Raw genomic sequence first — 12449 nt, forward strand, 5'->3', positions numbered from 1 at the left:
CATCTAAATTCTTCTTATTTTTTTGAAGAGTAATGAATAATAAAGAAAATCTAGTAATAAATATAAAAGCGGGTTTAGCCTCCAAAATCCCTTTAGTTGCTATATCCAGGGGTTATTTTAATGTCCATATAACATAAAAACCTCAATAATCAGAATTATATCAGATACACCTTAACAGCGAGCCCGTACCCGCAATAATCGCTGAATCAAGATGTCATGCGACCCGTTCCGAGGATCAACCTGGTTGGGTAATGTTTAGAGGCCATTGTCTTATAGAGAGACACGTCAGCAGACTGGGATACCTTTCAATGATTCCTGGAGAAGCTACCAAGAAGTAGAAAAGAAGAAACTATAACACACTTTCTATGCGGATATAAGGCTCTATATAGAACAAGTAAAGAAGGGCGGGTGTAACCGAACATTTTATAGTCTTGTAATCTATTTATTTTAGTTTATTAATAAAACCCACAATTTGACACAATTCGTGATACATATGGTATAAAGTCCATTGAAAGTTGGAAACCCTAATATTAGGTATATGGGAGCTAGGAGAAGATATCACTCGATTTCACAAATTTTTAGTACGGAGACATATTATTGGAAGAAAAATATTCCCTCTGAATTTCTTCAAAATATCTGAGAGACTTACCTATATTTTCGGTAAAAAATGTATTAGAAGCACTGGGGTCCTAATGTTGTATATATGGGGCCTTAAAATCTTATTATCTGATTTCGACGAGTTTTAGAAATACGATCTCACACTATAAATGCAGTATTTGTGCAAAGTTCTGTTCCGATATCTTCACCAGCGCTAAACTTATATATTGTAAAGTAAACGATTCAGATTGACTTCACAGTTCTGGTATATAGGAAATGGGCGTGGTTATGAACCGATTTGTCCTCTTTTCATAACATATCACTTGGATTCCAGGAAATATTACGAATCGAATTTCATTGAAGTTTGTCGAGTAGTTTCGGAGATATGGTTTCTGATAGATAAGTGGGCGGAGCCACGTCTATTTCAACTTGTGTATACCAATTTGAGTGCAGCCTGTAACATATGTAACATCTTTGTAATGAAATTATAGCTTTATGCGAACTACTTCATTTTATCAAGACAACAGGGTGGTTGAAAGAGGACTTAATAGTGTGAGAAGACACCAGTCGCGGTGGTGTCAAAATGGGCCTCCCAAAGGTCTAGGTGAGTCGACAGACAACCATCAATCACGTAACACATATCCCTCGTATTGCACAGACTCTAAATAATAAATGGAACAAGAGGATTCTTAGAAAATAGCGCCAAAGCGCCGGTCAAATGCCAAACAGGTGACTACATTGTGTGGCATTCAACTATTGGCAGACATCAGTGCACCAACACCACCACCAAAGCGTTGGCTAAACAATTCGCAAAGTTTACTGCTGCCATGGTAGCAAACGCTATGGCTGGCATCAACTGTTGTTGACCATAAATGGGCAATTGCAGCAATGGTTGTAATCAATTTTATATTGATTTTATAATGTGCAGTGGGTTACGTTATTTAATTATAAATTACACGTCACGAAGTGCTAAGTTCTGATGTTTAATATTATTAAGATAACCCACAATTCGTCCCGTATGTTCGACATAAAGTTCGCTAGGATAATGAAAATCATTATAAATAGTATATGGGGGCTGAGGTAAATCCTGGACCGATTTCAACTAATTTTAACACCAAACTACAATATATCCAAGATTATACCTCCACTTAATTTTGCTAAGATACCGCATAAATTAACCGATAATCCGTGTTTGAGATATAGGTATAGGTAAGCTACAGGAAATATTGATCAGATGTTGACAATTTTCGGTGCGGAATTTCTTTAGAATATCTGAGAGATATTGGATGTTAATTTTTTATACCATCTTTACCATAAAATTAAGATTGAGTACATTAAAGCACTTTTAGTAGTCTTCAAACACGACTCATCACCCTGATCACTTACGAATACATAATCCAATATTTAACACGTTTAGCTGTAGGTGACACAACCAACCGTTATGTGAACAAAACTATTAAACTCGGTGCAACATGTTGCGTGAGTATAAAAAGATTCCTTAAATAGGGTTAGCAACTATACCTAGCGATTAATTTATTTCATGTTGCTGTACACATATGTACACGTGTCGCTGCTATGACCAAGTGGATGTTCTTAGCAGAGAGAAAGCTGAAATATAGAATGTCATAAGCATCTTGCCAAATATAATAGTTGCCACAACCGGGTATGAAAGAGAATGTACTTTGAGATCGAGCAACGCTTTACTTGTAATCCAGCTATAGTTGACAGATAGGTCACGGAGCCAGTGGTCACAAACAGTAGCTCTAGATTCAAATAGTACTTCAGATTTAATTTACGTAAAAAATAGCGTTTTTTGTGATAATGAATATTAAAGGTAAAAACGTAATATATTCAGGAGGTTTTGGATGTATTGGCCAAGCTTGCGTCAAAGAGTTCCTAAAAAGCGGTGCTAAGGTGAAACATTAATTTGATACTGTTTGTTTTCTTCGGTGTGCTCATTCTTGCAACACAACAATTCGATTTCATTTCAGTATGTAACCATATTCGATGTCGATGAGAATAAAGAAGCAATGATTGAGTTTAAAAAGTTGTACCCTGGTACCACAATTCATTTTATATCAGTGGATATGCGGAAGAAGGAGAGCATCACAACGGCCTTTAAATCAGCTGTAGAGAAAATGGGACTCTTTGACGTTTTGGTCAATGGTTGCGGTATAATGGGGGATAGCGAAGTTGACTTAACAATCGAAATTAATTTGGTAAAAAATTTGTTATAAAAGTGTGGCCATGTATTTTTCGAAACTATTTGTTCTCTATTTCTCTGCTCTAGTTGGGGCTAATGCATAGTAGCTTAACTGCATTACCTTATATGGATAAATCAAGTGGAGGACGTGGCGGTACTATTGTGAATATTTCATCCGTTGCTGGCTTGGGATCGATACCTTTATGTCCTGTTTATTCTGCGGCTCAACATGGTGTCACAACTTTCACTCGCTGCTTGGGGGTTTGTATCGATATTGTTATAACTTTTTATTGTATTATTTAAATTCTCTATTTAAAAAGGATAAAATGTATTACGATCGTTTGGGCGTCAGAATCATAACAATATGTCCTGGATTTACAGGCATCAACTTTTTAAAGAATCTACATTCAAAAGTTATGTTTAAGTTTACCGAGGAAATGGATAATGATATGGCCAATGCCAAGCAACAGTCTGTAGAAGTGTGTGCAAGGAATATGATAAAGGTAATTGAAACAGGTAAGAACGGTGCTGTCTACATGCTAGATTTAGGCAATATTAAGGAGGTTACAATACCCAAGATGTTTGAACCAACCTTTTAAGAACACTAAGAGAATATGCATATTATTAAAGGTAGTGTAATTCGCGTCGTACTAGTAATGTATTTGTTTTAATATGAGTTGGTAGTTTAACATTTGACAAATAGTTGTAAGTATTATAAAGAAAAGATATGCAGTCATCAAACATATAATTGGAGTGTTCAAGAAGTTCAGCTGATTGTTCGATTTATTGATTTAAACGTCGTGTTTCCTCACTTTTCCTAAGACGTGAATATCTGGTGTTTCCCGTATTTACTAATATAGCAGTAGTGTTGGCAACTTTTAATAGTTTAATATTCCTGTATAAGTAATATAATCAATAGGCCGTTATTGGATTATTCGGTATAAACAATCGGTATAAACGATTCGAATGAAATTCGGTAAATAATATTTTCTTGAAACCTTGATAACACGGATAATGGGCTAAATCGGTTCAAACCACGACTACTTTCCATATAACTCAATTTTGAATTCCAACTGATTCCTTCACTTTATAATGTATACATAAGGAACCAATGAAGACAGCGGAATAAAACTTTACACAAATACTACTTCATTTGTAAAAAAATTGTCGAAATCGGACTATCATTTTTCAAGGCCCCAGATATCGAATATGATGAACTCAGCGCCCAAGGTAAATTTTAACCGAAAATATGGGTAAATCTCTCAGATATTTAATGTAATTCAGAGGAAATTTTTTTCTTCTATAGTGTGTCTCTGTTCCAAAAATTATTAAAATCGGGTCATAACATCTCCTAGCTCCCATATACTTAATTATACGTAAAAAGAAAGCGGCCGAAATGCGTGAGTATGAAAAGCAGGCCGACATGGGTAATGCTCGAAAATTTTATGAAAGGAGGTGCCGGGGTGGTAATCTAGTAACGGATGCCCAGAACATACCGGGTTTAAGGAGGTAACACCTGTTGAATGCCAGTGAAAGTGCAACACCAGGAGAGGACGAACCCGAATCGCCAATCCATGATGATCGAACAGATGTTTCATTGCCCGACCATGAAGAAATTTGAATAGCAAATACCCGATTGAAGAACAACAAAGCGGCGGGGGCCGATGGACTACCGGCCGAGTTATTCAAATACGGCGGCGAAGAACTGATAAGGTGCATGCATCAGCTTCTTTGTAGAATATGGTCGGAAGAAAGCATGCCTGACGATTGGAATCTCAGTGTACTCTGCCCAATACACAAAAAGGGAGACCCCACAATTTGCGCCAATTACCGTGGGATATGCCTCCTCAACATCGCGGTTCTGTCGAGCGTATTGTGTGAAAGACTAAAGCCCACCGTCAACGAACTGGTTGGACCTTATCAGTGAGGCTTTAGACCTTGAAAATCCAACATGATATCAGATATGCAGCAGCCTCTATGCCGCGATATCTGAATTTGGTTTACCAACAAAACTAATACGGCTATGTAAACTGACGATGAGTAACTCCAAAAGATCCGTCAGGATCGGGAAGGACCTCTCCAAGCCATTTGCTACCAAACGAGGCTTCAGACAGGGTGACTCACTATCGTGCGACTTCTTCATTCTATTGCTGAAAAAAAATAATACGAGCTGCAGAGCTAAATAGAGAGTGTCCGATATTCTATAAGAGTGTATAGCTGCTGGCGTACCCCAAAGATATCCAGCGGTTATTTTAATGTACATATACATTATCTTTTCACTTAAAACCAATTTCAGTTATCAGTATTATCACAGATACACTTTAACAGAGAGCCAGTTATGAGTACCTCACCAGAAATATATATTATATATACATTAAAATAGCGGCACAAATGTGTAAATCACAAATGCATTGTGGAGACTAATCTTCGTCTTATCGAGTAATATTATTTCTAACTTACCGAGAGTGGGAATAAATCTTGAACAGATGAGATTAAAAAAAGTTCTATTTGATTAACAGTTGCATGTGAAGAAAATATAGTTGAGATAGGCATATACTTATTTGTTTAGAATAGATAACAAAAAGTTGTGTATTATTCTTCCAAATGAAGTGAGCAAGCAATTGGCACAACTGCATGACTCCGTAACAGGTGACTGATGCTATTTTTTATTTGCTAGTGCATTTTCAACCGAAAGAAATATGATAAGTTATAAAGAGCGGAAATAAACTTTCGAGCGAAATTTAATGAGATCTGGCATGATTGTCCGAGAGCGTTATAAAAAGTTATACAACATATTTAAGTAGAATTTTAAATATGTATATATCTCTTTGCATAGTTAATAATTACTTGTTATAGCCATAGCAACGAGCTGATAAATTTGGGAGCGATTATGAGTAACTAAGAGTTTGTAGCAGGAAATCAGACACGCAATTATACAGCCTTCAAGGCCTAGTGAATCTAGAAAGCAAGTCGCCTGAATTGGAAGCTTCATTAAGCAATGTTAAAAAGACATCGTTCAAGTAGGTCACGGAAAAATTAGACAGTGGTCACAAACGGTAGCTCTTGATTCAAGTAATATATGTATGCACGTATTCTCGTACTTTGTTCGCAGACTTGTTATGGAAATTGTATATATTCCATAAATTGTGCTTGTCCTACTCACAAAGCGAACATTTAGAAATTATCTGTCTCCATGACAATTGCTACTTAATTAAAGTAATACTGAAAGCAATTAAAATGGCTCCATTTGACCCAGCCCACTTCATTCATAAAGTGACAACTTTACACATTTACCTTGAAAAGTTGTGCAGCGTTAAGGTTGAATTAAAGGCGCCATAACCATACCCATATAACAGCTGATTGAACCAAATGTACGGGCAACAATGTTTCCAATTAGAGGTGCGTTACCATAACAACAAACCCATAACCATAACCATACCTATCAATTGAATTTTGATTTTCCCTGTAACCAAACAAATTTGTTTGTTGATTTTAATTTTTTTTTTTTTTGTTTATTTGGCACTTTCGAATTGGAAACAAAAACTACAAATGCTATTTATGCTATGAAACCAATAATCGAGTATATTAAATATTGTAACGGTTATGACAATAGTAATGGATACGGCGTTATGTTAAGTACCTCTAATTCAACCTTAAACTGAGCTTACTTACATATGTCTTCGTGTTACTCATACGACGTGTTGCACAATTTGATTGTAACATTCTGGCGTGAACGCTGTATGACTTCTAGTTATGCTCCGTGTCTGGAGCATGAACTGGCTTCTTGCAATAACAAAAGCAACTTTCATTGTGAATGAACGACTGCTGGCTGGGGTGAAACGCGAATATTCCTGTCATGCGGCAGCAATTATTCCTGAGCATTTGTTGTTTTTCACAGTCAAGTGTTTTTGTTGCCGTTCAGCTGATTGCTTATGCTAAGTCAGTGATTGATTTGTTATTGTTGCAATTTAAATCTCATTTGCGGTTGTGGCACTTACATTTGACTCCTTAAGGCACTATGGATTGGAAGTATTTGCATATTGGCAATTAAATCGTAAGTGTACTAATTTTGTGAAGTTTCGATTTTCTTATTGATAAGCATTAATTACATAGAATTACGTGAGATCTTTTCCATATTGTAAAATTCGATATTCATTTTTAATCACAAAAGCACAATTCGATTAAATTTAAGCCCTTAAAATTCTAATTTTGTGTGTAGGTGAGAGATGAGTTGAGAGATGAGTAGGGATCACAAATAAACTCATCCTAGAATGATAACTCACTACCTTAAAAAAATAAAATTTCTCATTCAATTCATTTTTAAAATCCAATTATGAGCTTTTTCTTCATTCCCTCACCATTCATTCACTTATTCAATCAACACAATTGCATAAATAGTATCGCCGCAGGCATCTGAAAGGTGTTTCCCTTTTAGGTATTTTCCGCATTTGGCATTGGTTTTTTATTCTCATTTTCCCGCGCGGTTATGCTGATTGATATCAGAGAGAGAAATCGTTAGTTTGCAATTTTTGAACATGAACACGTTTTGCACGATAATGTTGTTGTTGTTAATGCTTAAGGACGTGGCAATGAATCAAAAGTGAAATTCCAATGGAAACCCATTTGCATGCAAAATGCAAAATTTCTAACGGTTCAGTTGTGCCATTGCATTCGCGTATGCTGAGTTGTTGCAGGCAGTGCTGTGCAGCTGCTGGAGTTGAAAAAATATCTGCAACATCGAATGGCAAAGGGCAATCGCGTGGCGTCGAGCATCGAGTCGCCTCCGCAGAACACCAATACAATGCATCATGCTTTGAGACCATGTAAGTACATGCAGCTTCTCACAGCTGACGTGAGTGCTGAAGCATGTTGCATCCACATACCGCTTATTATCAATATATGGAATTGATTTCGCTATCAAATACTCGCTAAATTTACTAAATTTAGATTTCTGTATATTTACATAGTTATGATGATCTCACAAATGCTGGCCACGTTGCCTGTGAGCGGTGCGTTCCACAAAACGCATGTGGAACGTGTTCACTTCAGCTGGTACACTCTCATAACATTCCTTTCCCTCACCATGATCGCGTTCTCACTCATCGACGTGGTACTCTCTACGAAGGTAGTGATGGAGTTTGGTCTCAAGCTGTACACTGTGGGTAAAATATTAATGAAAATTTGCAACCCTTCTGGTCTTACTCTCCTGTGCTTGTCTATGAGGTCGGTGTGATAGGTACTCAGTGTAGAAAAAATAAATTTTTTAAAAAACATTATTTATTTCTCAACACAGTCGACGTTCAATCAACCCCGCAATTGGGCATTGTAGAACCCTGTGACCGTTTTGCCTTTATAGATGACAACTTGTTAATCTCAAAAAAACCTTTATGAGCTATAGGAAAGTCTTTTTCTTCTGCGTAGCGGATTTGCTTTCGTTCACTTTTGGCACGTTATCCACCATGGTACCATGGTTTTCAGAAGAAAGAATTTCCGACGGTCGTCATTGAACGAGAAGAGACTTTCGAGCTCTCCGTCCTATTCTTCAGTCAATAATTCACCGACCTTAATTGTCCCAAGCTTTCTAACATCCACGGGCTCAAGACAAAACGTTTAGTCAAATTGGTTGAATTGTAGCCGCCTTTGAGAATGTAACTTCGCATAGTAAATTTCTCTTGCTATAAATTCTTATTATACCGCCCTCGTATATATGAGTATTTCCTCCATCGAGGTCTTTTCATCTTCCCATAATACCACTTTCAGGTCCTTTCAGTTTCAGCATCATATCGGCGGTTAGTGTCAGCAGTTTTCTGCAGCTCGCACGAAAGTGGCCCAATCTGATAAAGCATATGCATCGCTGCGAAGTTGTATTTCTACAGAAATCCTATGCTAACGGAGAATCCCGTAACTTCACTAAGAACGTTCGTAAATTTGGCGCCATTTTACTTTTCGGTGCGGCAAGTAAGCATTTTCGACAATTTTTCTTTTCTGCATTATGTATTTCTAAGAAACTGGCCTTTCATAGTGGAGCACTCTGTGTACATTGGAACTGCAATTTTCAATAATGATTTTCAAATTAAGAAGTGCAACTTAACGGTGGATTTTTGGAAGAATTATTACATGCGCGAACGTTTGCAGATATTTTCGATATTCAACTACCACGCTTGGTTGATTCCATTAGTGCAGGTAATTAATTTCAACTCGTTTACACACGTATTAAAAATAATGCTTTAGTTGCTGTTAATGCAAATATTTGTAAATCTCTTGTAGTAGAATCCTCGTTATTTGTCAACTAAAGCCAGTCGGTTATTGTATTTTGTGTATTTTTATTTTCAGTGGATTACCATATCGACTACTTTCGCTTGGAACTATGTGGACATATTTTTAAGCATGATATTTCGTTGTTTTGCGATACGATTTAGGCAGATGCATTGGAGAATCAAGCGCCATGCTAAAAAGGTAATAGAAAGTTCCACATAGTTGAAATTGGTGTTTTTTTTATTAAAGTCTGAAATGAATTGCACGGGGAACTTGCTTTGCTCCTAATTAATAAATATAAAACCTTTTTTTATATCTCAGCAAATGCCTGATGAATTCTGGCAGCAGGTGCGTACTGATTTCATGGGTCTAGTAGACTTGTTGCATCGTTACGACGATGGACTGTCAATCTTGATACTTGTGTCTTGTTGCAATAATCTTTACTTTATATGTGTGCAAATATTCCACAGCTTCAAGTAAGTTCAATTTATTATTAATTATTATAATAGTCAAATGGTACCGAAGCCCTTGAAAGTAGTAAATCGAACAAGAAATGGGTATAAACTAAATACAATAGATACAACAATTTATTTTATAAGATAAAAAAATTAAAATTTATTTCATTTAATTGGTTATAGCGATACTGCTCTGCTACTCAGCAATAAAGTATTTTTTATAAGCGATACATTAGATAGGAAATATTTTGGAGACCACAATGCCGTCATATGTCTAAGAAGAACTAATATTCTTATGGGATTTCCAACATGACAATAAACTTGACAATCTCGACTCAAAACAAACTTGGAATTGTGTGATACTGTTTTGGAAAGATTAAAGGCTTCCTTGCCATTTAGTCTCCGAACTTGACTCCCATAGAAAATTTGTGAGGTTTGAGCGGCAATATATGTATGTTCTACTTAGAGGCTTAAGAATTTAATGGGAGACGTCGTCTGGACTGGCTTCTAATTCCATTATTTGATCTTGGTTATTAAAACCTATTCTTTGGACTGGATTTTTGAATCCTTCGGTTATTGGAGAATATTTGTGCTGTTTTTGTTCAAAATATCTCAGATAATAATGGGATTGGAGCGTTATAGCGAATCTCGAATAGAACCATATGAGCTGAGCCTTATCACCTCTCTGATTGTTAATGTAAAATATCATTCGCATAAGTATTGTCAATAATGATTTCTCACATATTACTTTTTGTTTTTCTTTCTTCAACTCTCACCTACGTACAGCAATCGAGACAATTTTATGAAGGAGTTTTATTTTTGGTTTTCGTTGCTATTCGTTTTGGTGCGAATCTTGACAATGATGCTGTCGGCCGGTGCGGTGCATGATGAAGCGAATCAAATAATGTCGACCATGTATGAGATCCCAACTAAGTTTTGGTGCCTCGAAGTGAGTAAAATGTGCGCTTATTTGTACTCGTACAAAATCTACCTATGCTCGGCTGCGTTCGTTCTAAAGCGTTTATATATAAAAACATATGTGCAAAACATTAGGAATAATATTTCAATTTCTATTGCACAGCTTTTGAAAATTACTATTCATATTTTTTAGCTCAAACGCTTAAATGAAATCATCGTTCACGATTTGGTCTCATTTAGTGGTAAGGGTTTCTTCTATTTAACGCGTCGCCTCATATTTGCCGTAAGTGAGTCATGATTATTAAACAAGTTATAAAAAATTCACTTAAGTATGCTCTTAGACATTTTTACACTTAATTGCTTATCCATTCAGTGAAATAGCTTGAGCGGAACATGTAAAAATTGAGATTTTATTTTTAAGGACCCACATTCTATATTCTAGTCATTTGTAGAAGTAATAAGTAAGGAAGTGACGCAGTTGATTGTTAAATACTCCCGAATTGTGTACGCATGACACTCGCAGGTGTATGTACTATATCTCAGAAATTGCATAACTAATTTCAATTTAGTACGTGAGATTTCCAGGATATTTCTAATATTACCATATAACATAATTTTAAACTCGATCTCTCACTATGCAATACATAAATCAAGAAATAATGAATATATCAGGGTGTCTTCTCACTTATATACCCCATAAGTTAAAACACTTCGTTCGGAGTATTTGGGTGCCACAAAGGCCAGTCGAAGCTGTCCAAGGGATATTATCTGCCATCGTGATCTCTCGTAATATAATTTGTGGCTTAGGTATAACACTTAGTATTGTTTTGAAGAATACAGTGGGCGTTTTCGAGTTCCATCTTCTTCATAGTGATAAGAATAATATCTGGCCAGCTGCTATTAGAAATATAATATAATGCATGGTCCCATATTGTTAGGATATTAAAATGCAATAGTGGTGGGGTCTTACGGATCTTAAATCATCTTCCTGCCCATGATACATATTACTAGATATGTTTCATTATGAGAGGGGCTTTTGGGAGATCTCATTGCTGAAGCAGGCACTTAAATCCCAATTCTGGTTATAAATGCTCCGTCTTAAGCTGTTTCATATAATGGTGAATGTAGTAAATGCTTTATATATATATCTATGTATATAGGTAGTTTGAAATCAAGTATATATACATATATATATATATATATTACCTTGTACTCATCAGATGGCTGGCACTATTGTTGTGTATGAATTGGTGCTAATCGATCAGGTGGAGGATAAGGATGTGGCTACAGACTTTTGCACATCACGCAATGTTTAAGCGCTTAGAAAGGCAGAAGAGCCGAGATACAATATTCAAGCAAACCAACTAAATAAATAGAACAAAAATAAATAATTTTTCAAACTAAGAGCACATGCGCACTCATTTCAGTAAATATGTTACCATTTTCCTCACAAATACAACAACAACTGTATGGCGGCTTAAAGCAATTGAAATAATTTTATTTATTTATGTGGTGAGGTAAGTATACTTTATAAATTTGGGATAAGGAGCAATCGCTCACAATTTTCTTATTTTGGAGAGGCATTTTTGCATGCGTTGATTATCAGATTTAAAGTCACATAGTGAAACTGCAAAATGCTGTGTTCGCACTTAGTCTGATAAATATGGAAACGTTAGGAATGCAACATTAAATTTGTTTTGTCAATAATTGAGAATAATTCATCTTTCATATCTAGAACATTCTTTCGCCGAAGTCTTCATCATAATGGCAATGAGAGTACCTCACCGTGCTCATGTTAATGAGAAATTCCCAAGTATTTGTTATAAAACAAAAGAGCAATTTGCGCGACTTCGCCTTAAATCAAAATTATGCGAGAATTTCATGCTTTACACCCCTCCCACATTGTATAGACAGAAATTTTCACATTAAATTGCCTTTATCAAAGCGCGGTGTGGCGCTAATGAGTCGTCGCAAGGGTGCCATTGTTGTGCGCGCCGACAATTGATGCTATCAAACAATAT

The 12449-nt window shown here is 36.1% G+C and overlaps 2 protein-coding genes across 3 annotated transcripts; both read left to right on the forward strand.

Moving 5' to 3' along the window:
* The first annotated feature begins 2301 nt into the window (after nt 1-2301).
* LOC105211606 (alcohol dehydrogenase 2-like) lies at nt 2302-3448 on the forward strand. The gene is made up of 4 exons (XM_054229631.1): nt 2302-2511; nt 2589-2816; nt 2888-3061; nt 3121-3448. Exons 1-4 carry the CDS (start codon nt 2419-2421, stop codon nt 3397-3399), a joined length of 774 nt encoding a protein of 257 aa, XP_054085606.1. The 5' UTR covers nt 2302-2418; the 3' UTR covers nt 3400-3448.
* Nucleotides 3449-6565: 3117 nt separating this feature from the next.
* LOC105211607 (gustatory receptor for sugar taste 64c-like) lies at nt 6566-11897 on the forward strand. Of its 2 annotated transcripts, none has more exons than XM_054229628.1 (8): nt 6566-6854; nt 8561-8758; nt 8823-8983; nt 9134-9256; nt 9377-9531; nt 10297-10459; nt 10622-10711; nt 11649-11897. In XM_054229628.1, exons 2-8 carry the CDS (start codon nt 8647-8649, stop codon nt 11742-11744), a joined length of 900 nt encoding a protein of 299 aa, XP_054085603.1. In that variant the 5' UTR covers nt 6566-6854; nt 8561-8646; the 3' UTR covers nt 11745-11897. The 2 variants fall into 2 exon arrangements, with proteins under 2 accessions (XP_054085603.1, XP_054085604.1); XM_054229629.1 differs by lacking the exon at nt 6566-6854 and adding an exon at nt 7774-7962.
* Nucleotides 11898-12449: the final 552 nt, after the last annotated feature.

Source organism: Zeugodacus cucurbitae, chromosome 4 (genome assembly GCF_028554725.1).
Source record: "Zeugodacus cucurbitae isolate PBARC_wt_2022May chromosome 4, idZeuCucr1.2, whole genome shotgun sequence".
NCBI classification, from domain to species: Eukaryota; Metazoa; Arthropoda; class Insecta; order Diptera; family Tephritidae; genus Zeugodacus; species Zeugodacus cucurbitae.

Coding starts and splice junctions, on each gene's coding strand:
- LOC105211606 (XM_054229631.1), top strand. CDS start 2,419: ATGAATATTAAAGGTAAAAACGTAATATATTCAGGAGGTTTTGGATGT. Junction 2,512..2,588: donor TCCTAAAAAGCGGTGCTAAG/GTGAAACATTAA, acceptor ATTTCATTTCAG/TATGTAACCATATTCGATGT. Junction 2,817..2,887: donor TAACAATCGAAATTAATTTG/GTAAAAAATTTG, acceptor TCTCTGCTCTAG/TTGGGGCTAATGCATAGTAG.
- LOC105211607 (XM_054229629.1), top strand. CDS start 7,785: ATGCTGGCCACGTTGCCTGTGAGCGGTGCGTTCCACAAAACGCATGTG. Junction 8,759..8,822: donor TTTACTTTTCGGTGCGGCAA/GTAAGCATTTTC, acceptor GGCCTTTCATAG/TGGAGCACTCTGTGTACATT. Junction 10,712..11,648: donor CGCGTCGCCTCATATTTGCC/GTAAGTGAGTCA, acceptor TGTACTCATCAG/ATGGCTGGCACTATTGTTGT.